At 43.7% G+C, this 21,765-nt stretch overlaps 2 protein-coding genes across 2 annotated transcripts; both read right to left on the bottom strand.

Annotated features, from left to right (window-relative positions):
- Positions 1-304: 304 nt before the first annotated feature.
- Positions 305-15,927, bottom strand: NIPSNAP2 (nipsnap homolog 2). Its single transcript, XM_036395038.2, has 10 exons — positions 15,819-15,927; positions 11,101-11,240; positions 10,443-10,488; positions 7,695-7,789; positions 5,749-5,819; positions 5,266-5,406; positions 4,834-4,865; positions 3,046-3,140; positions 2,134-2,217; positions 305-1,423 (listed from the first exon to the last, which is right to left on the bottom strand). The coding sequence occupies exons 1-10, from the start codon at positions 15,902-15,904 to the stop codon at positions 1,359-1,361; spliced, it is 855 nt and encodes a 284-aa protein (XP_036250931.1). The 5' UTR covers positions 15,905-15,927; the 3' UTR covers positions 305-1,358.
- A 2,611-nt stretch (positions 15,928-18,538) lies between these two features.
- MRPS17 (mitochondrial ribosomal protein S17) lies at positions 18,539-21,666 on the bottom strand. Its single transcript, XM_036395317.2, has 3 exons — positions 21,573-21,666; positions 20,252-20,398; positions 18,539-19,274 (listed from the first exon to the last, which is right to left on the bottom strand). The coding sequence occupies exons 2-3, from the start codon at positions 20,372-20,374 to the stop codon at positions 18,984-18,986; spliced, it is 414 nt and encodes a 137-aa protein (XP_036251210.1). The 5' UTR covers positions 20,375-20,398; positions 21,573-21,666; the 3' UTR covers positions 18,539-18,983.
- Positions 21,667-21,765: the final 99 nt, after the last annotated feature.

Raw genomic sequence — 21,765 nt, 5'->3', positions numbered from 1 at the left:
GGAGGCACGAGTGCAAGTAGGAAAGAAACCACACCTGAAAAATGAAGCATCATCATTTGTGGAGAAAAATCCTAAGGAAAAGTGTTTTGTATTTATCATCACAGGACACTCAGCAGAATGGGATGTGATGGAGAAATTGTAAATTCACTTTGGAGAAGGACAGCAGAAAATTGGAAATGCTGTCCCCAACGCAGAGAAGTGATATTGGTTAATGAAGCTGAAATATTCTCAATTTTCCAGACTTAACACTGCAAGAGGAGAGAAAACACAAGTGGTGCAATACATAGGAGATTCCAGCAAAAGGTGAAAATTAAAAGGTTTTTATTGACTGATATGTTCTTCCTGAAAACTTCTTGAAATGTACAAACTGGACATTCAGAACTGATTTGTACATTCAGTATGTTACACTGATTCTTGGAGCCACTTGAGAGAGAGAGAGAGAGAATATTATTGTCACTTACAGGATGTTCACATCGTTGCAGACACCAAAAAGTGTGGATACATTCTAGCCTAAAAGTGAAACCAAAACAGAACTGGACACCATGGTACACAGAAATGCCATGCCCAGCTTCACACACCAACCCAGCCACGGGGACTGCAGCCCCCCTCCGAGGCTGAACCAGCACTGCTTATTAAATTCAACCCCTTTTCCCAGAGTTTGGAGCTGTTTGGGGAGGGAAATGCTTTGGGGTGGGGTGGTTCCCTGCAGGGTGTTCAGGCAGTGTCTGTCTGTGGGGGGAGCGTGGCTCACCCTGCCCGGGATCCATTCCAGGGGGAGGCTGCACTCAAATGTGTGCTCAGAGACCCTGCAGAGCCCCTGCTGTCCCAAAGCCATCCCCTGCCACACAGCACTGTCCCAAATTAATGACTGCCTGCTTGCAAGTGGGGATCTGCTGATTTCAGGCCTGCTCCACCAGCCAGGGGTGATTTCACAGCAACCCCAGAGCTGCTGGTTTCACAACTCGAAATGAAATTCTCGTTTCTCCGGAGCTTCTGATTTCACTCCCACGTTTGTTTTGGAGAGCTGCAGTCATTAAATGCTCACAGCAATGCTGCTCCTGAGCTCTGGGCAGTGCCTGTGGAGCAGGAGATTTCCAATCCTGTAGGTCACACATTCCCTGGGCACCTGGCCCACAGATCTGGACTTGTTTTCAATTCACCAACCTTTTAATCACAGTCTTGTTTTTGTTTTGTTTTTTCCCCTAAGAGCAGAAGGTGGTGGGTTCTGAAGAAAAGAGGTCTCTTTTATAAGCTCAATACAGTACTTTTATATTTCAGACTATGATATACAGTGTATACCATAAATTAAGACAAATACTTGTCACTTCATCTATGTAGGCACAAGAAAATCAGTGACTTTACTGAAGTGGAGAAATCTTCAAGGGTATCATGATTCTGGACTCCATCTCCTGAATAAGGGGCACTGAAAAAAATGGAGAGAGCTTTGAATTTCACTGACAGAGTTCAGCACATTCAGCAATCATCCCTCCAGCATGGTGGCTGTGGGAAAAAATGATTTTAATACCATCTCTCTGCTCATTTGAAGACAAATATTTTCATTTTTCCACCAAAATGGAAGTGATCCTACATTTTTGTGGTGTAACTTCCTTTGAAATGTGCCCCATGGAGCCCAAATCTGACATCTTGGCACACTTCTGGGAGTTCTGCTGTGACAGCTTTCTTTGATCTCAAAGATCTCCTGGCTTCTTGTTCCCAAGTCTAAATTCCCTTTTCCCAGCAATGCATTTAACAAGGCTCCTGTATTTCATTAAATATCAGGAGTAATCATTTAATATCAAGCTAAATTTCACTCCTGGCTCCTTAATTCTTTGGACAAGCACTTACATAAATCTGTTCTTTCACATTCCACAGAAATGCTGCTCTAAAAATTCAGCATTAATGCAGCAATTTTTTAGCACTTGGGCAACTTTTCCATGTACAACCAGCTACAAAATTCACTTTACAGCTCAGTGCAACACCCCTCTGCTCCTTTACAGACTAAAAACTGACCCAGACCCACATTTCCCCCTGAGATACAGAACTTTTTCTGCCAGAGGGATGTTCTGAGGAGCAGAGAGGGTGGCACAAAGCCCAAAGTCTGCCCCCAGCATTCCAGAGAAGTTAATGGGTTACCTGTGTAATAAACCAGTTCATCCCAGCCAGGTTTATGCCACGCTGCATTCCTTATATCTTCCCTGGTTTGCAGGTCTTTGTAAGCTGGGAAAACAAGCACAAAGTGACTCCTTTCCCTCCTGAACAGGAAGAGATTCCTTAAAATAATCCCAAGGAGGAATTAGGAGGCTGGGAAAGCAGGAAGGAAAAAAAAAAAAAAAATCAGGAGTTCTCTGCCAGGAGGAAAAGCTCCCAGAGCAGCAGAAAAAGAAGGAGCTGGGGAAGACAGAAAATGCCTGGGCACAGGTAAGATAAAGCAGGGGCACAGCTCCACATGAGGGCTGCCAGATTGCTGAAATCTAAAATTCTGGATTGTTGGGATGTGAAAAAAAACCAAACCTGAGTAATTTCTAACAAATTCTTGTTTTTCAAGTTGAAACAATCCTAAGGTGTTTATGAGTATGAATGTACAGAGAGAGCCAAAACACCCCCATGCAGGAATGGAAATAAATGCCTGATTTTGCTTTCTGCAGGTGTGGTGAATGTGAGGTTTGAAATGAAACTGTAAAAAAGCTGATTTCAGCGTGGGTTGGGACAGCAGACTCATGGCTGTGGGACTGAGAGCAAACACTGAGCTCCTAATGAGAAAGGGACAGCAGAAACTGGGGGGAAAACAGAACAAAACAGGAAATAATCATTTCTTGTTTGGTGAAGAATAAATTTATCTACACAAAATTATTAAAAAAATCAGCAAATTAAGAAATTAAAAAATTGGGAAAATAATAATAAAAAAAAAAACTTTAAAACCCAACTTTTAAGACATTTCCCTTGCCTTTTGTAAAAATATTTGTCAAACTTTTGTAAAACGATTTCCTCCTGGGCAAAGTGATTGGGTTGGCTCAGTGGGAGAAGAAAGCAGAAAGAGGAATTTACCCCAAAGGTGATGGACCATGTAGAGCTGTCCAATCTGGGAGAAAAATCCCCCAACTGCTTCATTGCTGTCCTGTCTGAACCGAATGGCACGAGCCCTGCAGGGAGCAAGGAGACATCAGAGCCTGCACACCTGGGCAGGAAATCAGGGAAAATGGGGAAAAACCACTGGAAAATGGGAAAAAAACAGAGTGGAAGGGAAGCTGGAATGGTAAACTGCATTTTGCTGTGCACTTCAGCAATTCAAAGTGTAAGGAAAGAGCTGCAGCATGCTCGTTTTCAGCACTAAGGAAAATTAAAATTGGAGGCTACATTCTCACTAAATTTTGTATTCATCATTTTTTCAACCAAAGTCAGGATAAAGATAATTGTTGGGACATCAGGGCAAATGGGGAAAAACCATTGGAAAATGGGAAAAAACAGAGTGGAAGGGAAGCTGGAATGGTAAACTCCATGTACTGGGCATTTCAGCAATTAAAAGTGAGAAAAAAGCTGCAGCATGCTCGTTTTCAGCACTAAATAATTAAGATTTACCTCTGTGTCTTGTCAGGATGCATTAAAACTGGAGGCTACATTTTCACTACATTTTGTATTAATTTTTTCAACCAAAGTCAGGATAAAGATAATTGTTGGGACATCAGGGAAAATGGGGAAAAACCATTGGAAAATGGGAAAAAACAGACTGGAAGAGAAACTGGAATGTTAAACTGCATTTTTGTGCATTTCAGCAATTCAAAGTGAGGAAAAAGCTGCAGCATGCTCGTTTCCAGCACTAAATAATTAAGATTTACCTCTGTGTCTTGTTAGGATGCATTAAAACTGGAGGCTACATTTTCACTAAATTTTGCATTAATCATTTTTACAGCCAAATTCAGGACAAAGAGAATTGCTGGGACAGTGAAATCCAGCAGTTAACCTTTATAGTTAACCAGTTAACCTTTATAGAAGGTTTTATCACTAAATCTTTAAGTTTTAGTCATGTCAGCTTTGCCACGTTAATTTTCCACAGATTTTGTGGTAGTGGAATACAACTTTTTATTCATGCAGATCTTTGCATAAATTAAGATAAATATTTCTCTTGTTGTATCTTATAAAACAGATTTTCTACCAGTAGAGATGTGCCTATTTTATATAAAAAAAGATCTAAATTTGATTTGTTCAAATGACTGTAATTGAAAAAAATTATATCAATGACAAGGCTGAAAATCGAACTCCTCACCTTTGTCCAAATAATTGAAAATACTTCAAATTGTTTAACTATCAACCACTAGAACTGCAAGGACAGTGAGTGTAAATTGAAATAAACTTACACTGGTTAAAAATAAGACAAGCCCACAAGCATATAATCAATAGAAAACTATCTCAAATACTTCTAACCCATCTATTAAAATACAAACGTGCTGCTCAGCAGCTTTTCAGAAGTAACTTGACTTTGAAAGCTCAAAGAGCCAAGATTTCAGCTGGAAGTGGTTTGGGAAGGATGAACCAAGCCCCCCAGAAGAATTGCCACTCTTCCCAAGCAGCTTTCTGCTGAAAATCCAGGTTTTTGCAGCAAACTAAAAGGGTTTTGGGGAGCAAAGCCAAACCACAGAGGGTTGTTTGTGCACAAAATTGCTTTTTTCCCCTCAGAGGGTCACAGGACTGTCTGAGCAGGGGTGCAAGTGCAGCAGCAGCCCCTGGACTGGGGGTTTGGTGGCTTTGGTGCCACCCTGGCACCTCCTGTCCTGCTTTTTCCAACCAGGAGCAGCCCAGGGCCGAAGGCAACACTTAGATTAATTAATTAACACTTACCAGTAATTGCCCCATTCAATCATTGTTCCAGGCTGCAGAAACAGAACACACTGTTAAAGCTGCAGTTTAAAATAAAATATTATACAATTTTCACACCCTTTCTGTATGGAAACCACCCTGTATTGACACAACCCCTTCCTGGGAGTGATAAGAATATTCAAATAATCTCTAATTGCTTTGTTTACCACCTCTTAGTCATCTCTGAAGCATCCCTCAAAGCACCCACAGGGTTTCAGCCCTGCAGACATCAGGATCTTGTTGGAGCCTGCCCTCACCTCAGACCCCACACTCTGAGAGCAGCCCTGGCTCAGACACCACCCTGGATAAAAATCAGATTTTTCAGATAAGCTCTGTTTGCCATAAAAACCTCCCAAAGCTTTTAGGACAGCACAAAACTTCAAAAATCAGAAAAGAAATCAAATCTGGACTTACTCTGAGTTGGTAGGATCTCAGTTCATAAATATTAGGGCCATCTCTGGGAACTGGCTCATTCCAGAAGCTGAACTCCAGCAGGAGCTGGTTCTTACGGGACAGGAGCATGTTGCCCCTCTCCTTCCGGAATTCTGTAAATTCCTAAAAAATAATGTGCTAAAATGGGTCAAATTCTGCAACAACAAACAGCAGGACACCAGATGTGCCTTAAATTGTTTGTTTTTTTTAATGCTATCAGGGTTGTGGGACAGTGAAATGCTGAAAGGAATTTGAATTCTCTCTGGTGAATTTGAGAATTCCAAGGATTTACAGGGGAAGTATTCAGGAATGAAACATTAATGTGACAATAAATCCTCTCTCCAAGAGGTTTCTGGACTTGTACAGGAAGGGAGGAGACACTTTGGTATCTAAATCTGCTTTTTTTTTTAAATTGTTCTGCCTGTTCTTTGCTCTTTTCTGAGAAACAAAATCGGCGTTTTTTACCTTATTTTGACGAAGTTTGCTCATGACCTCATTGAGAGCTGGGTAACCTCCCTCATATCTCCACAAATGAACTGAAACAGAGAAAATTTCAGTTTTTTCAGGCATGTCCCAGACCTGAAGATGGTAAATCTTATGGAAAAATCACAGTATAAAATGCTCTTCACACTACAAAATTACACAAAAATAGAAACCAGGCAGCAGGTTTGAAAATAGATTTTCATTAATGAAAATCACATTGGATTATTTTAGGGATAATGGAATCATCTGCTTTTTGAAAGGGGTTCTCTTGGAAAATTTTGCAATTCACTCTGAGGATAACAGAGGAATTTCTGCAGGGCCTTTTTGCTGCCATGCTAGTAAGATGTGATGACTTCTCATGACTGTTATTGAAATTAAGATTCAGCTGAAGAGGATGACTTAGTTCCAAAATTGTGCTTTGTACCAATTTCATCTAAGAGCAGCAGAGGGGCAGATTTTCAGTTCAGTGAATTACTCCAGCACACAAGCAAGACACTTTCTGTAGCACATGAAAAAATGATGCAAATGTTATTTCTGAGCTCAACATGAATAAAAGCAGAGGAAAGCTGAATATTTGCTGGGACTTCCCCTATAAAAACAATTCCAGTATCTATGTTTGTATCTATTTTTTTTTCAAAGTATTCACTCTTTAATAAATCAGAATAAAGCCCTTTAATAAATCACTCAACTATGTATTTACAAGCATTTAGTATAGCAAGGCAATAATTTCACCTCACAGAAAATAAAACCTATTTTCTGCCCTCTTAAGCAGCTCTGTGCCTTTTCCACAGGCTGATGGGAGAGCAGATTTCTCCTCCTGCTCCTGCTGCCTCACCCCCAGGGCAGATTTGATGGATCCACCTGATATTAACCCAGCACTGAACACTAATCATTCATTATTATTGTTCATTTTCTCATTATGTTGATATTTTCTCACTAGCCAGTGTAAACAATATGCTAACAAGTCAAACCCCACAATCTGCTTTACTCCAGTGCTGCAAGAACATTTCCAAAGCAGGCTGGGGATGCAGCGACAAACCCAGCCTGTGTTCATCTGTTCCAAAAGCAGCCACTGGGACCTGCCTGAGGAATTCCCATTTCAATTGTCCTCATTCCCCAATTCCCCTTCAACTTCCAGGGTTGGTCTCAGACATTGTTTGGTTCATCTGCTGTTAATTGTCTGCATTTGTTCAGTGTCAATACTGCAATATGCTGGCAGTGCAGGGAGAATTGCTGTGTGCAGGAGTTGATTTTTTGAATTAGGAAGCCCCAGCACTGAGCCTGGCACAGCTCTCACAGAACCTCTATGGATTTGGATCTGTGGCTTCCCATTCCTTCCAATTCCCAGGGCATTTTCCAGGTTTTCTCTCTGCACTGGGCTCTTTGGAGTTACCTCTGTAGCAGCTCTTCAGCCATGTCTAGCTCCAGTTTGTTTTCATAGTTAGGCAGTATCCTTGTATGAACATGAACAGAAAGATTTTTACTTTCCCCCAGTAAAGTTTAATGTGAAGTTTACAGTGCAGATGGTTTGGAATGATTTGCAATTTATTATCATACAGCAATTACAGCCTGAAAGGCTGAGCAAAGCTTTAATAGTGCCCAAGGAAGGACAAACTCTGCCTTTGCAAGATTCACCCATAAATAGTCAGGTTCCCAAAGGAGTGTATTTTACAAATATATCCCCAAAACCTCTTTAATTTTTACCAACCATCACCACCTGGAAAACATGAAAATACATCAACAACGAGACAAACCCGAAGGGATGAATGCTCTGCTGTCCAACCCAGCACAAACAGCAAGCAGTGCACATTTACAACAGCTGAGGAGTGATGCACACATCCCCTCAGCGCACACAGGGGAGGTGATTTCAGAAGAAGAAAACCTGCCAAGCACATGGGTGTACATTGGGTTGCACTTCTATCTCCTACCAGCCTGATCCTGCTCTCCGTACCACGTGTTCCAAGTCCCCACCAGAGCACAAGGGTAGTGTTTCTCTTCATGAATCTTTGGCAGCACCTCTTGACTTGAAAACAAGGAACACACAGACACTGGGTTGCATTGCCTTCAGGGAGGCCACACTTGATCAATGTATAACACAGCATCATGCTAGGAACATTCACAAGCTTTATTTTGCAGAGGAGAAAGAGGAAACAGCAAATTCTGTTATGCAGGGGGAAGGTGGCTGCACCCCCATGGAGAATTAAGGTGAGTGTTACCATTTTTTTAGAAATTTATAATAAAGATCTATAATATTTCTATAATATATAACATATACTGCATTTCTGGATGCAGTAAATGAGGTGTATCTAAACAATTATGTCTGTCTAAAAGGTTATCCAACACATCAGGAAAAGAAATATCAGGATATCTCACTGAAAACTCAGCCTACATGGGTGATTTGTTTGAGGAAAAGCTTTTCTTTGCTTGAGGAAAAGCTCCCCTCAGGGGAGAACAACTCAGAAATATGAAAGCAAACAAACTCTTCTAAACCAGTTACAGCTGCTGGGCTGAATGAATAAAAATCATTTGATAAATGAAATAGTGGCTGTAGCTCACAGTATTGATTTTTGATTTCAGAAAGTGCTCTTACTTTGAGGCAACTCACCCACTAATGAACACTGGGACAGCCTTAGAAATACCTCCAACACAAAATTCCTGTCTGACTCTTCCCAGGATTTCTAACACTCTTTCAAACTTTAGCAGGGGCCCACATTAGCATGAGGAAATTAAGTTTTGCTGATTGCTGACTCAGTCAAGACAGCTTTCCCTGCACTGTGCCTTGATGAATAAGTCAATTAGTCTGGTTGAACTCTGCCTTTTCTATTTTTCCCTGAATAATTACCCTTCTTCCTCAGTTTGGCTCACAGGCAGAGTCTCTGCACAGGATCAAGGAATAAAAAGTAGGCTGGCGGGCTGGGAGTCATTGGAGATGAGTTTTCTTCTGGATTCTGCCACTGACTTTCCAGACAACCTTGAGCAAATCTCATTACCAATTTGTACCTCGACGTTTTCTCACTAGCCAGTGTAAATAATATGATAAAATGACTCTCCAAGGATATTCTCAAGGATAGTTCATTTTTTGCAAAGCAGAATGAGATCCTGGAAAGGCAGCTTTGAAGAGGAATGGGAAATTATTGCATAATTCTACCATATATTGCTGTAAATTAGAGAAAAGATGCCCACAGAACATCTTTTTAAAAAACCTGTCCCTAGTTCTTCAGAAGGGCTCCTAAACCACAGTGATTCATGAAATATTCTTGTAATTGTCTTCATTACATTATTTATGAATACCTGATGATGATGATGATGACTAATCCTCATTTTGATATGATACAGAATTAACCTGTTCCTTTTTATTCTTTAGGGAGAGGCAGGAGGGAAGTTCAGAGAGGCTTAATTTTGTTTATTACTTTATTCAAGTTGTCTCCTTGCCTGAAATGCTTCAATTTGCTTTGGAAAGAATCAATCCAAGCACAGATATTTCATCTGGCTGCTGTCAGCAGTTTCTTTCTCTGCTGTTTGTCTCTTTCCTTGAAAACAGAAATCTCTGCTCTCACTCAACATTCAGGCAGCTCATGAAATACTGCAGAGAAGTGATTCCCTGGCTTGCATAATTGGACATGTTTATATTCAGCTTTTAAACAGCAAGCTGGCTGAATGCTAAATTGTCCTTTACTGTGTATCTATTTTTTAAACAAAAAAGAGCTAAAAATACCTTGATTGAATATTATTCTAGTGGCTTTTTATGCTTCTACAGCAGGGAGAAAAGTTCTGGGTTATCCAGCCCAACACAGAGGTGAGAGATGAGCTGAGGACATGACCTGGGAGCTGGGATTTCCTCCTCTCCCTCCAGCCCAGCTGCTGTGCTCACACCTCAGGGCTGGTTGCAGGAAGGTGTCATTATTGTCATTCTGCTGAGAATGTTTGTATTGTCAGGGAGAAAAGCACTGCTGGCTGCCAGGCTCACTCCAGCCCCAAATTTGAACACACACTTCTTTCAGGGCTCCAGAGGGGGGGTTGTGGAGGCAGAAAAGGAACAATATTTCTGCAGTTTTACTCTCAGAGCAGTCAATTTCAAATGTGAGCAATTCCTAAAGCTGTAACTGTCTGGGAAAGCTGTCCCAGTACTGCTCCCTCTGGAGGGAATCACCCCAATGCACAAACCCCATCCAAGGGTTTCTGTAACTCCTTGAGCTCTGCAGCAGGAATTGTGCAGAGGGATCTAAATGAGCTGAGAGGAAATCAGCCCCTGGGTTTTTAATATCTGAGTTTAACACTGGTGTAGTTTTATTTAGCAGTGATCTCTCTTTCCTTCCAGTGTGCACATAAAACCCATCCTGAACCTGGCAGCTGCAGTGGGAATGCCAACATTCCACCTCTCCCTGCAGGGATCAGAACTTTAAGATCACTCAGGGAAGGGGTAAAGCTGCTCCAGCAAATGCACCAAAGCTCTCAGGACAGGAATCATCCTCAACTGCAGCTCAGGAAATGGCAATGCCAAGAGGGAGGTGGGGTGAACTGAGCACAGGACTTTTGGCTCTTTCATAGGATCTATTTAATACCAAATCCTAAAAAAGCAGAATTTTTGTCACCTCCCCTCTACATAACTCAGATATAACTACAATATCTGCCAAATCAACATGGCTAAAAGGTGAAAAGAGAACTCACACACTTACCAGAGCTTGTTGTAGGCCTCTAGACATTCGGGTTTGACATTGTGAACTGCAACAACAACAAGAGAGCCGTGAGACAGGCAGGGACAGCAGTGGTGCTGAGCACAGAGCCATCAGTCACTGACTGCAGTTTGTGCAGACAGGGACAGGGACAGGGACAGGAGCACAGAGCCATCACTCACACTGCAGTTTGTACAGGCAGGAACAGGGACAGGAGCACAGAGCCATCACTCACACTGCAGTTTGTACAGGCAGGGACAGGGACAGGGCCAGGGCCATCACTCACACTGCAGTTTGTACAGGCAGGAACAGGGACAGGGACAGGAGCTCAGAGCCATCACTCACACTGCAGTTTGTACAGGCAGGGACAGGGACAGGGGCACAGGGCCATCACTCACACTGCAGTTTGTACAGGCAGGGACAGGGACAGGGACAGGGGCACAGGGCCATCACTCACACTGCAGTTTGTACAGGCAGGGACAGGGACAGGGGCACAGGGCCATCACTCACACTGCAGTTTGTACAGGCAGGGACAGGGACAGGGCCATCACTCACACTGCAGTTTGTACAGACAGGGACAGGGACAGGGACAGGGGCACAGGGCCATCACTCACACTGCAGTTTGTACAGGCAGGGACAGGAGCACAGAGCCATCACTCACACTGCAGTTTGTACAGGCTGCTGGTCTCTCTTTTGGCCAGCAGGTTGGAGTGGGCGTCTTTCCTGGGGTCCACCTTGCGCACAAAGAGCGATTTCAGCCAGCTGTCCTCACGGGCACTGCGGGCTGAGGAGCCCAGCCCCCTGCAGGAACAGCGACAGCCCTGAGCACAGGCAGGAACTGATGGCACTGCATGGCAGAGATCACAGCACAACCAGAAACTGTGATGGCACAAGGGACACTCACACACTGCTGAAACCGCCCTGCCAGTGTCTCCCAGCAAGGCAAAGGTGGCTCATCCCCAGTGAGATTGATAATTTCGCTATATTAATTATATTAATTATATTAATTATATTATATTATATTATAATCATATAAAATTAATATACTATATACAACAATATAATATAATAATAGTTGTATAATTGATTATAATTATAATTAATTATTAATATTTTACCATAATACAATCAAAATATAATATAATATAATATAATATAATATAATATAATATAATATAATATAATATAATATAATATAATATAATATAATATAATATAATATAATATAATATAATATAATATAATATAATATAATATATTTAGACATAATTCTATTATTTCACTAGACATTAGAGATTATCATTTCACAGAGATTATCATCCCATAGTTATCCACTGTGGGATTATGCTTTTTTTTTGACCCAGAGATGTTTTAAAAACTTTTTTTCTATTTTCTGTCTCATGTGAAGGGTGAGAAAATATGCTATATTATAATATGATGTTATAATTAACTATATTAAAATATATAAGTAACATATATTATAATATAATATAATATAATGTTATAATGATGTTGTAATTCACATCATCACAATCAGAAGCTGTTTTTAAATTACAATACATTATAACCTTTATTACATTATAACTTTATAATTACATATTATATAAGTAATATAAAATTTTTATTACATTACAAATTGCTTGGCCTATCAGCTCTAGCCACACCATGCTGTAAATGCCTTAAAGCCAATCATCTAAAGTTACCCCTCTGTGGGTCCCACTCCAATGCATCTTTCATAGTTTATTTCTCCAAAGTATCTCGTCTGATTTGCAAGGCCATCCTTTAAAACTTGTTTCTGGTTCCATTTCTCTCTCAGCAATGTCTGTTCTGTTTTATGGCATTTCTAAGTCAGCATTTTTATCTCCAAGTTTGCACACAGCTGCACACACTGTGTGAGCCTTCTGCCAGGCTTGGAGAATTCTCTACAAATCCATTTCCCACATTTCCCCCTCTCTCCTGAACAGAAAAAAACTTCTTTGATGGCCTTGTTCATCATTTGCTGTGTGCAGTGAGGTACACAAGGTATTAACATTGTCACTGTAACAATTAATGTATATAAAATCTTCTATGAAACTTTAAAAATTCCCAACAAATCCATTTCCCACGATGCACATTGTCCATGGTAATTCCCTGGGCAATGGCAGCTTCTGCTGCTATTTCTCCTCTTTTTAAGCCACTGTCTTTGCCCAGGGCTGGGTCTGGCCTGGTGTAAACAGTCAGGAGTGAAAAAGAGCAAAAAAGGTGCAGAAAGAAAACTGCACAGTGTAAAAGGGAAAGGAACTGCCATATGTTCCTGTGCTGCTTAAAGACAGCTCTACAAAAGGGAAAGGGAAATGTCTTTCAAGAGGAAAAATAGCATGAAAGGCTAATTTGGGAAAGAAGATGAGTGGTAGGAAATAACCAGCCAGGAAATGTTTCAGTTCCAGATTCCAGCAACACACAGGGGCTCAGAGCCAGGCTCTCTGCACAACATCCACGTTCCCTTGCCTCAAAACACAAGATTCTCACTCTCTTTTCTTATCTAATCTTTATTCAGCTTCTCCAAGTGCACCTTCAGAATAGTGTCACCTCCCTTTACATCAGAGCACCCAGACCAAGGGATAACTGTGCTGTTTAAAGTGATGTGTTAAAGGAATTATTCCTCTTTTCCAGATGAGCAGGACAAGGAATCTGATGCATTTAACTGATCCTCTACAATGTCTGAGAAGCTCAAATGGTTTTGCTTCTTTCCCTTCCTTCAGTTTGCCTTTTTTTGACAGCCTCATAGTAGTCACAGTGAAAAAAATTAATTCTGTCACAAGCTTCTCCTGAAATTAAAATATTAAATGTGGTATTTATATTTACAACATGTATTTACTTCTAAGCTGGAAATTTCAGCCTTTTCCTGCCTCAGATGTCAACTTTTCACCCTTAATTACTGATTTAGGGATCCAGAAGACAGCTGGATCTCCAGCCCAAAGCCTTCTACCAGGAAAAAAAAAATAGGGAAATAAAAATCTCAATTTCCTTTGGGAAAACATCCCCCTGGACACACCTGTATTACACAAAAGCAGTTCCTTACAACAATCCACCTTTTAATCCCAGTGTCAGAAAAGAACATAATGACCTGGTTCTGCCCATGGGAGCGGGATGGAGGAGAGGGAGAGTATTTCACAGCAGAGAAACAACAACCACAGCTGAAATGACCTTCAGCAGGAAGAAACAATGTCTAAATCTTGGTGTGTTTATTGAAAATGGTGCCTCCCCTGCTCTGGGCACACACACAGACATGTGGCTGTGCTGGAAGCCAAGCAGCTATTCCTGAGGCAGGCATTTGAAGGGCATTCCATGATAGGGCTGCTGCTGGAGTGGAGCTTTCTCTGAGCTCAGAGCACAGGGGTGATCCCCACCTCAGAAATTCAAGGTTTTGTTTCAAAAAGCTCCCTCAAATGAAGCCCTCACTGGCTCCAGGAGGCAGAAGTCAAGCCCACTCCTGCAATACTCAGACCTGTAAATTCTCATTTTAAACCGTTCCTTTCTCTTTATTCAATAAAGTTAGCAAAGTAATATTTAGAAAACTCATCTACAAGGATCATTGTTTGCAGCAAACTTTGAAGAGGAAAGAGAAATAATCCTGATGCTTTTTGTGAACTTAATCAGCAGCAGGAGTAAGCTGGAGCTACAGGGATAACTCTGAAAAACAAATTTCTTTGCTGTGAGGGGAATCTCATGATTTGAATGTTCAACTGCACCTAAACCTGGAGGTCTGGTTAAATTTCAAAGCAATGACATGAGTAATACTTTACATTTATGGAAAATCTTCTCCCCAGCAGCTGTAAAGCTCCTCATGAGCACTGATTAACAAATCACAACTAAATACACACCTCACACAGAACAAAGGTAACAGGCTGAGTTTATTAAAGCAGATGCTCACTGCACCCAAACTGAGATTCAAGGGCCTGATTTTTAATCAATATCCTAAAATACCACTGAACTGAGAAGCCCTGAACTGATCACGGGTTCCATTCTTTGGGCAATCTGTACCCAAAATGAGCTCTGGAGGAACAGGGACTGAATTCAGGTCTTTCAACAGCTGTGAGCACCAGCTTGTCTTTGGCAGCAAGTTCTCAAGCTGCAAATATTAACTGTGGGCTTTGCTTTCTTGCTGCAAAGGTTGGGCTCTGAACACAAAGGCTAACACTGAACAGCTTGATTAGATTAGATTAAAAATATAAGGGAAAACACTTCTTTACACTTAGCTCCTGCTTCAGCATAAAATATAACCGGGGTGGGACACACCAGGTCAAGTATTTAGATTCTGTAGTAAATCAAATCTGCCTGGAAGAGTAAGAAAACCAATTTGTCTATATTTGACAGTTTTTGATCTGTGGTCTAACCAAAGTTTATTTGAAACTAAAATAACCTCAAAACATGCACATAAAACCTCACAACATATTCCCTGAACAGCTGCTTGCAGGGATGCTTTTAGTTTTGCCCGTTCTGAGGCTCGAAGCAGCAGCTTTGCCTGTTTCAAAGAAAGGGAGGAAAAACTGTGCAGATCCATCCCAGCTTGGGAATTCCCGTGTTTCCATCACCCTGTGCCTGCTTCCTACACCTGGGAGGCGCCCCAGGAGCTCTGTGTGTGTGTGTGTGTGTCACCCCTGCACACAGAAATGCTCATGTGCGCACCCCAAACCTTGCGGGATGCGCCTCTCTGTGCGCCCTGGCACCGGCAGAGGGGTGCAGATCCCAGCTCCCATGGGGACATGGAAACACCAGCCGTGACTCCCTGCGAGTGGCCGTGAACGGTGAAGGCAGGAAGATGTCGGGATGTGCAGCCAGGCAGCCCAGCCCTGGGGAAACGCAGGTTTTGGGCTGTGCGTGCTGACAGGATCCGCTGCTGGCTGTGCACCCTGTTGCTCGGAGGAGTTGGGCTGCACGCCCCGATCCCGGAGGGCCAGCGAGCATCCAGAAATTTAAATGCAGCAATGCACGTGTGCAGGGCGCCCCGAAAGTCGCGGGGTGCCCGGTTCCGTGTGTTCCATGCGGGGGTGTCCATGCAGGGCTGCGGGGCTGAGGCGGCGGTGCAGGGAACGGCTCTCGCTGCCCCCCGAGCCCGGGCACCGGCCCGGCCATGGCCACGCTCCCACCCAGGGGCGGACTGGGAGGAGGGAAGGAAGGGGCCGGCCTTGCGGCCCGTGACCTTGAGGGACACCCCGGCGCCTCCTCGCACTCCCCGCCCCAGGCCCGGCCGCTGCCCCGCCAGCGGGGCGCCATTTCCAGCCTGGCAAGGGGACGCTCTGCGCGGCGGGGCTCCGGGTGGCTCGGGCGGCGCCGGCTCCGCGTGCGGCTCCCCCCGGGCGGCCCCGTCCCGCCCGCCTCGCCCCCCTCAGGGCTCACCTGAGGGTCAGCCCGGCGCCGGGCTGCAGGCGCGGCACGGCGGGCGCTCCCGCCAGGCTCCCCCGCAGCAGCACTCGCGCCGCCATCTTGCTCCCGCCGCCTCCCTCCTGGGCCGGGGGCTGCGGCCACGCCCCCTGGCGGGCAGCGCCGCCTGCGCATGCGCGGCCCTGGCGGCCCCGGGACCCTCTCACGGCCCCTCAGCTGAGGGGGGACTCCCAGGGCTCGGTTTGGGGAGACCAAGTCGGATTTAGGGGGACCCTGCCCCGGTTTGGGAACCGCTACTCAGATACAGCGGACCTAGCTCTAGTTTTGGGGTCCTCCAGCACAGGTTTGGGGGCACCAAGCCAGGTTTAGAGGGACCCTGCCCAGCTTTGGGGACCGCTACTCAGGTACAGCGGACCTAGCTCTAGTCTTGGGGTCCTAAGTCGGGTTTAGGGGGACCCTGCCCAGCTTTGGGGACTGCTACTCAGATATAGGGAACCCAGCTCTAGTTTTGGGGTCCCCCAGCATCGGTTTGGGGGCACCAAGTCGGGTTTAGGGGAACCCAGCTCTAGTTTTGGGGTTCTGAGTCGGGTTTATGAACACCTTGTCAGACACAGAGGAACCGCAGTCCCAGTATGGGAAGACTCTGTCAAATTTATCCTGGTTTGGGGGGATCTAGCTGTATTTGGGGGGACCCCACTCACAGTTTTGGAGGATCCCCAGCCTGGTTTAGGGCTGCCCAAGCCCCGGTTTTGAGAGAGACTCCAGGCCCAGTTTGGGGGGACCTTGGTCCCAGTTTGGGGCCCCCAGTCAGATTTAGGGGGATCACAGCCCCAATTTTGGGAATCCCAGCCCTGGTTTTAGGGGACACAACTGGATTTAGGGACCCCCAGCCCCGGTTTGTTGCTCTCCTGGTACATTTCTCACTTGCTGGCAGCTGAAGGGTTTTCCTCATGCTGCTCCTCTGTACTCAGAAATTTTGGCTGAGGAGGAGGTGTGTGCTGGCACCAAATCCTTAAATCACTTCAAACTGAGGATAAAGTGATAATTAGGGTAATAATTAAAGGGCAGTTCTAAAAGCAACAAGCCAATAAACACAGAAAGCAGTCAGTGACTAATCTTTATCATTCCACGTAACACCTATAATGATTCTATCTTGGCCCTATAAACTTTCCCTTCCCATTTTATGATTTTTCTATCAGCACTCGCAGACTAATCCAGAAGATAGCACATATGATGTGCTTTAACATCACAAAAGTACAATCTTGGTACTTTAAAACAATTTAACCTACAATTGTCATCACTCTATTAAATAACGCAGTCTGATATGTAATTTGGTTTTAGTCACATTTTGATCTGACAGTGTGGCAAGTTCTTGAGCAATCCTCCCAGAGCCTACACTGGAAAAATTATAACCTTTTGTGATGAATCAATCTTATAGGAAAAAAAAGGCATTTTCACAGCTACTCAAGGGGAATTACAAGAAAAGAAAATATTAATTCCCCTAATTAGATGTAGATGCAACCTATTAAGCAAACAGGAAACCTTATCTATTTTTTGTAATTATGTAGTTATTACAACGCTTATTTCTCATATATTGAGGGTCAAGTTCTGCTTGGGTACAACTTCAGTGCATTTCCTACAGCCCAGGACCAAACTCTACTCTGTATCCAAGTTCTCCCAATCTCTGCTTGGATGAAGTTTCTCATTTTGCATTCACCTGGGCAGAAATCAGAGCTCGGGTTTTTTCTTTCCTTTGATCAGCCAGCTCCAGTTCCTCAGGAATTTACATAAACCTAAACCTCTGCCACAAACAACAAGAAAAACCCTACAGCCACATGTTTAAGGCACTTCCTCCACCTCAGAGCCTGTGCCCACAGAGTTTTACACAGAGACATTTCAGTGAAAGTTTCTTGACATCCCACATGAACACTGGCATGCAAAGAGCAGCATTTTTTACTTTGAAGCACCAAAAGAACTTTAAGTTTCTCATTCCTCTGTCCCAAATAATTTGCTGAGTTCAGTCAGGCTTTTTAGGCAGCCAGAACTGATTTTGTGCAGGAAGATCGAGGGCAAATGATCTTTAATAATGTGACAACAGCAGAAAACACAACTGGAAGCTACTCAGTTGCTTAAAATAAGATATTTTGGGTCAGAGGAGAAGATTTTAGGTCTGATAGACCTTGTTTTGCTTCCTAAAGACCAACAAACACTTTGGAAAGGATTTCTCACAGCTCTCATATGCCACTATCCCCTCCCACACCTACAAATTTTAAGGCAGATGCCCTTTTAGATCCAAAGTCAGAACTTGAGGCTGCTGCAACAGCTGCAGGCTCTCAGCTTGCTGCATGTCCTGGAGGAGAGGACACGAGATCCCCTGAGCTGTACCAGGATAAAGTCATCTTTCATCACCAACTGCTCTGGCCTTCAGCTCCACACTAAAGCAAGCAGCAAAGCAGCCCCTCTAGCTCCCCAAAATGTGTTATTTTAATTAGCTTTTCTGATGAGAATAAATCTAATCACTTTTAGGCTTTGTATTCTCATCAGCTCAAAGAGATCCAGCTCTCCCAGAATGAAATTCTGCCTTTGGACAGGGACAGAGCCACCCACACTCAGCTGCCCAAAGCTTTGATTCTCACCTCTCTGCCACTATAAAGGCAAAGGGGCTGTGTTTTTGTCAAGAGTCTGGAAGTCAGAAGGCACTGTAAGAGGAAATAAGGACACAAGCATGCAGCTGGTTTTAAAATTCTACACTTCCTTTCAAAAGCTTTAATAGCATCATCTCCAGTAACCCTACAAACCACAAAAGACTGCCTGAAATACAGAACAATCAAAGAATACAACGACCCTCCCACCAAAATGAAACATCACACAGCTGAAGTCTTGTCTTAACACAGAGAGGTCATTCCAGGAGGGCAGCTGCCTTTGGGAACTGTCACTGGGGCAAAACTACAGGCAACAAAACAGAGTGTGAACACTGAACTTGCATTTTTCTCTGGATTTCCATTCAAAGCTCCAGGTGCCCATCAATCTGCAGCATCTCTTTGCATAAGCAACTACATTTACTATTTATTTTGACTACAATTTTCACTGAAACATTTAACACATCACAGCAGGGCCTCAAACATCCCTGACAGAGAGACACAAAAGCTGGAAGCCCTCTGCTTAAAAGATTTCCCCCCACTATTTGTCTGTTGAACAAACTTTAAGTTCCTGAAGTTTCTCACTTAGATAGGTGGTATCTGCCTCGGTGAGATTTTCTGAATCTGACAGGTTTTCCAGGAATCTGGTTCCTGCACAGGGCTTTCCTGTGATGGGATCTATGACATTGCCAACCTTGAACACAATTTCAGCCAGTTCGTGTTTCACGTGTTTGCTCCTTCTCTCAGGCAGAGCTTTCAGAAGAACAATGTCTCCAACAACACACTGCTGCAGTGGGTCATGGGCAAAATAGGTTTTTCTTTTGTTAAAGAACTGTAAAAGGAACAAAAAAAAGAAAAAAAAAAGAAAACCTCGGTATTATATTTCAAAGTTATGTGATGGGTAAATATGTAGCTAATATCAAATAAATGAATTTCACTAAAGTCTTATGTATGTTTTCAAGTGAGATTCAGTTTGGATCATGAAGAGAAATGCAACTGTGCACTCTACAGGTTCTCCACAGACAGCACAGCACTGCCCTTCCCAAGCTCTTGCCAGGATAGTGTTGCCAACTGAGCCTGGAGGAAAGGAGATGGGGAAGAAAAGGCTCTGAAATCTGTATTTTGATGGTTTTTATGTGAGAGTTTTCTTGCTGAAATAATTTTTTTAACATAAAAAGACTTTTTTTTTCTTATTAGAAAAGCAGAATTCAGAATCCTTTAAGAAATAAATTAGGTTAAGAAATAAATAAAGGTTCTTTGACTGAATAGAATATTGAAATGGGTTCCACAAGACCCATTTTCCAATCCTGACTCTATCCTTAACCTTTTGGTGACCTCCATGTACCACTGTTTTCCTATTTAAAATGGAGAAAGTACAATTTTTAACCTTCTTGTTTGAAGAGCATCCATAAGGGCTATATCCAAGATCACAGTAATGTTACAATTACACATACAGAAAAAAACAGCTAGAAAATTTATCCTACAAGTGACTAAAAAACTGTCAAGTCTCCAAAGCATGCTCCACATCGACATGAAAAATTAAATCTAAAGTGTGAAACAACAAAAGCTTACCTTCCCAAAAAGATCAAATGAAGTGCATTAACAAGGCACTTCAAAGAAATACATTTAGCAGGTGATTTGTAAGTCCTCACCACTCAGTGCTTTTCATCCTCTGCAGTCATCCCCACAGCCAGATTAAAGAGTTTGATTAGTAAAGAGTCATCAAAACTTTTAAGAGTTGAATCAGCAGAACATTTCTGCAGAAAATACAAAACCCACCAGGCAGGAGAGGTTGTTCACTGGTGTTACCTTTAGCAAGTAGGGATCCAGCACAAGCCTTGTCACTCTCACTTTTGCAGTTTTCTGCATTTTGGTCCCAATTACCTTCCCCACTATCCATTTTGCATGGACAGCTCCACGTGGGACAGACATTGTTCAGTTATGGTCATGCAGTGCCTGGCAGCAAGAAAAGCAGATGTGTTATTGTGACAAAGTAAAAAACATAAATGTTTTTCTGATGAATACCAAAAATTCCCTTATTTTAGACTAACAGCTTCATTAGGTCATTTTGTTGGAAGAACAGTTAAAAATCTCCATTTATTGCACTAGCTCAGCCTTTTTGACAATACAGAAGGGATGTCACTGTGTCCTTTTTATCAGTGAAACTTCCTTCAGGACAGCAGCAAAACTGGACAGAACAGCACGAGGAGGAGACCTTACCCCACAAAAATGAATCATTCCAATTGTCACAAACACAACAGAGAAAAGTGTAGCTGTGGAAATTATTCATTTAATAATGAATTACACACACTCCAGCAGCTGTTTTGGCTGGAAACCTGTTCATCAGAACGAGTGCACCCAAACAAGGGAGCAGCCTACAGCTTTTGTTCAAAGTCATTTGCTTCTGTGCCTCTCATTATCAGCACAGCTGATGGAACCTAAGGAAGGTAATGAGCTTCTCAAGCAATAAATGACACATCAAAGAGCTGTCTGATCCATACTACACGTATTTGCTTTTCAGTTCTTTCCTGCAAGTAAATTCTATTCCATTCCCTTATTTGGTTTAATTAGGGAGAGGTTTCTGTACCACTCTCGCAAGAATCAGGGGAAAAGCCAACAGAAGCCTTAAATCAATATTAAAACTAATGGAGATTAATGGCCATTTTCTCTCCCACTCAGATTGGCTAAGCACAACCCACACCTGTGAACTCTCCATGCCCCCCAATTTGTAAGACACAGGCTTTGATGTCCTAACACATCAAAGGCAGAGTTTAGGGACACAGCCAGAGGATGAAACACTTCAGCAAACACTCGGGGGCTGCAAGGAATCAGCGTGGGGGGCCCTCCTGCACCCCACGGCTAAACACCCCGGGCAGCCAGGCGTGTGCAGCGCGGGCAACACCCACGGAGCACCGGCAGGCAGGAGAAAAGAAGAATTTAAGAGACGGAGCCCTGAGCACCCCCCCAGCGCTCCGCACCAGGCCCTGCCCCGGCGCCTCCGTGCCAGCAGGGCCGCGCAGGCAGCGGGGCTCAGCCGGGCGGGTCATGCAGCACCCAGAGCGCAGCCACGGCACGGGGGAAGAACCCGCACAAGCGAGCCCGAGCCCCGGGCAGCCCCGTCCCCTCTCACCGCCGCTACCGCCGCCGCGCCTCGGGGGCCTTAAAGAGACGGGCCCGGAACGGGCGGCGCCGAGCACGGAAGCGCCGCGCGGCGGGAAGGGGCGGGGCCTGGGGCGGGGCCTAGGGGCGGGGCTTACCAGGGGTATTTAAAGGCGCAGGCGGTGGCCGCCCCCTCAGAAGCGGTGAAGGGGATGCGGGTGTGT

This window comes from Molothrus ater, chromosome 21, assembly GCF_012460135.2.
Source record: "Molothrus ater isolate BHLD 08-10-18 breed brown headed cowbird chromosome 21, BPBGC_Mater_1.1, whole genome shotgun sequence".
NCBI classification, from domain to species: Eukaryota; Metazoa; Chordata; class Aves; order Passeriformes; family Icteridae; genus Molothrus; species Molothrus ater.
Note: the sequence above shows the minus strand (reverse complement) of the source record. Positions and strands in the feature narration are given on the sequence as shown.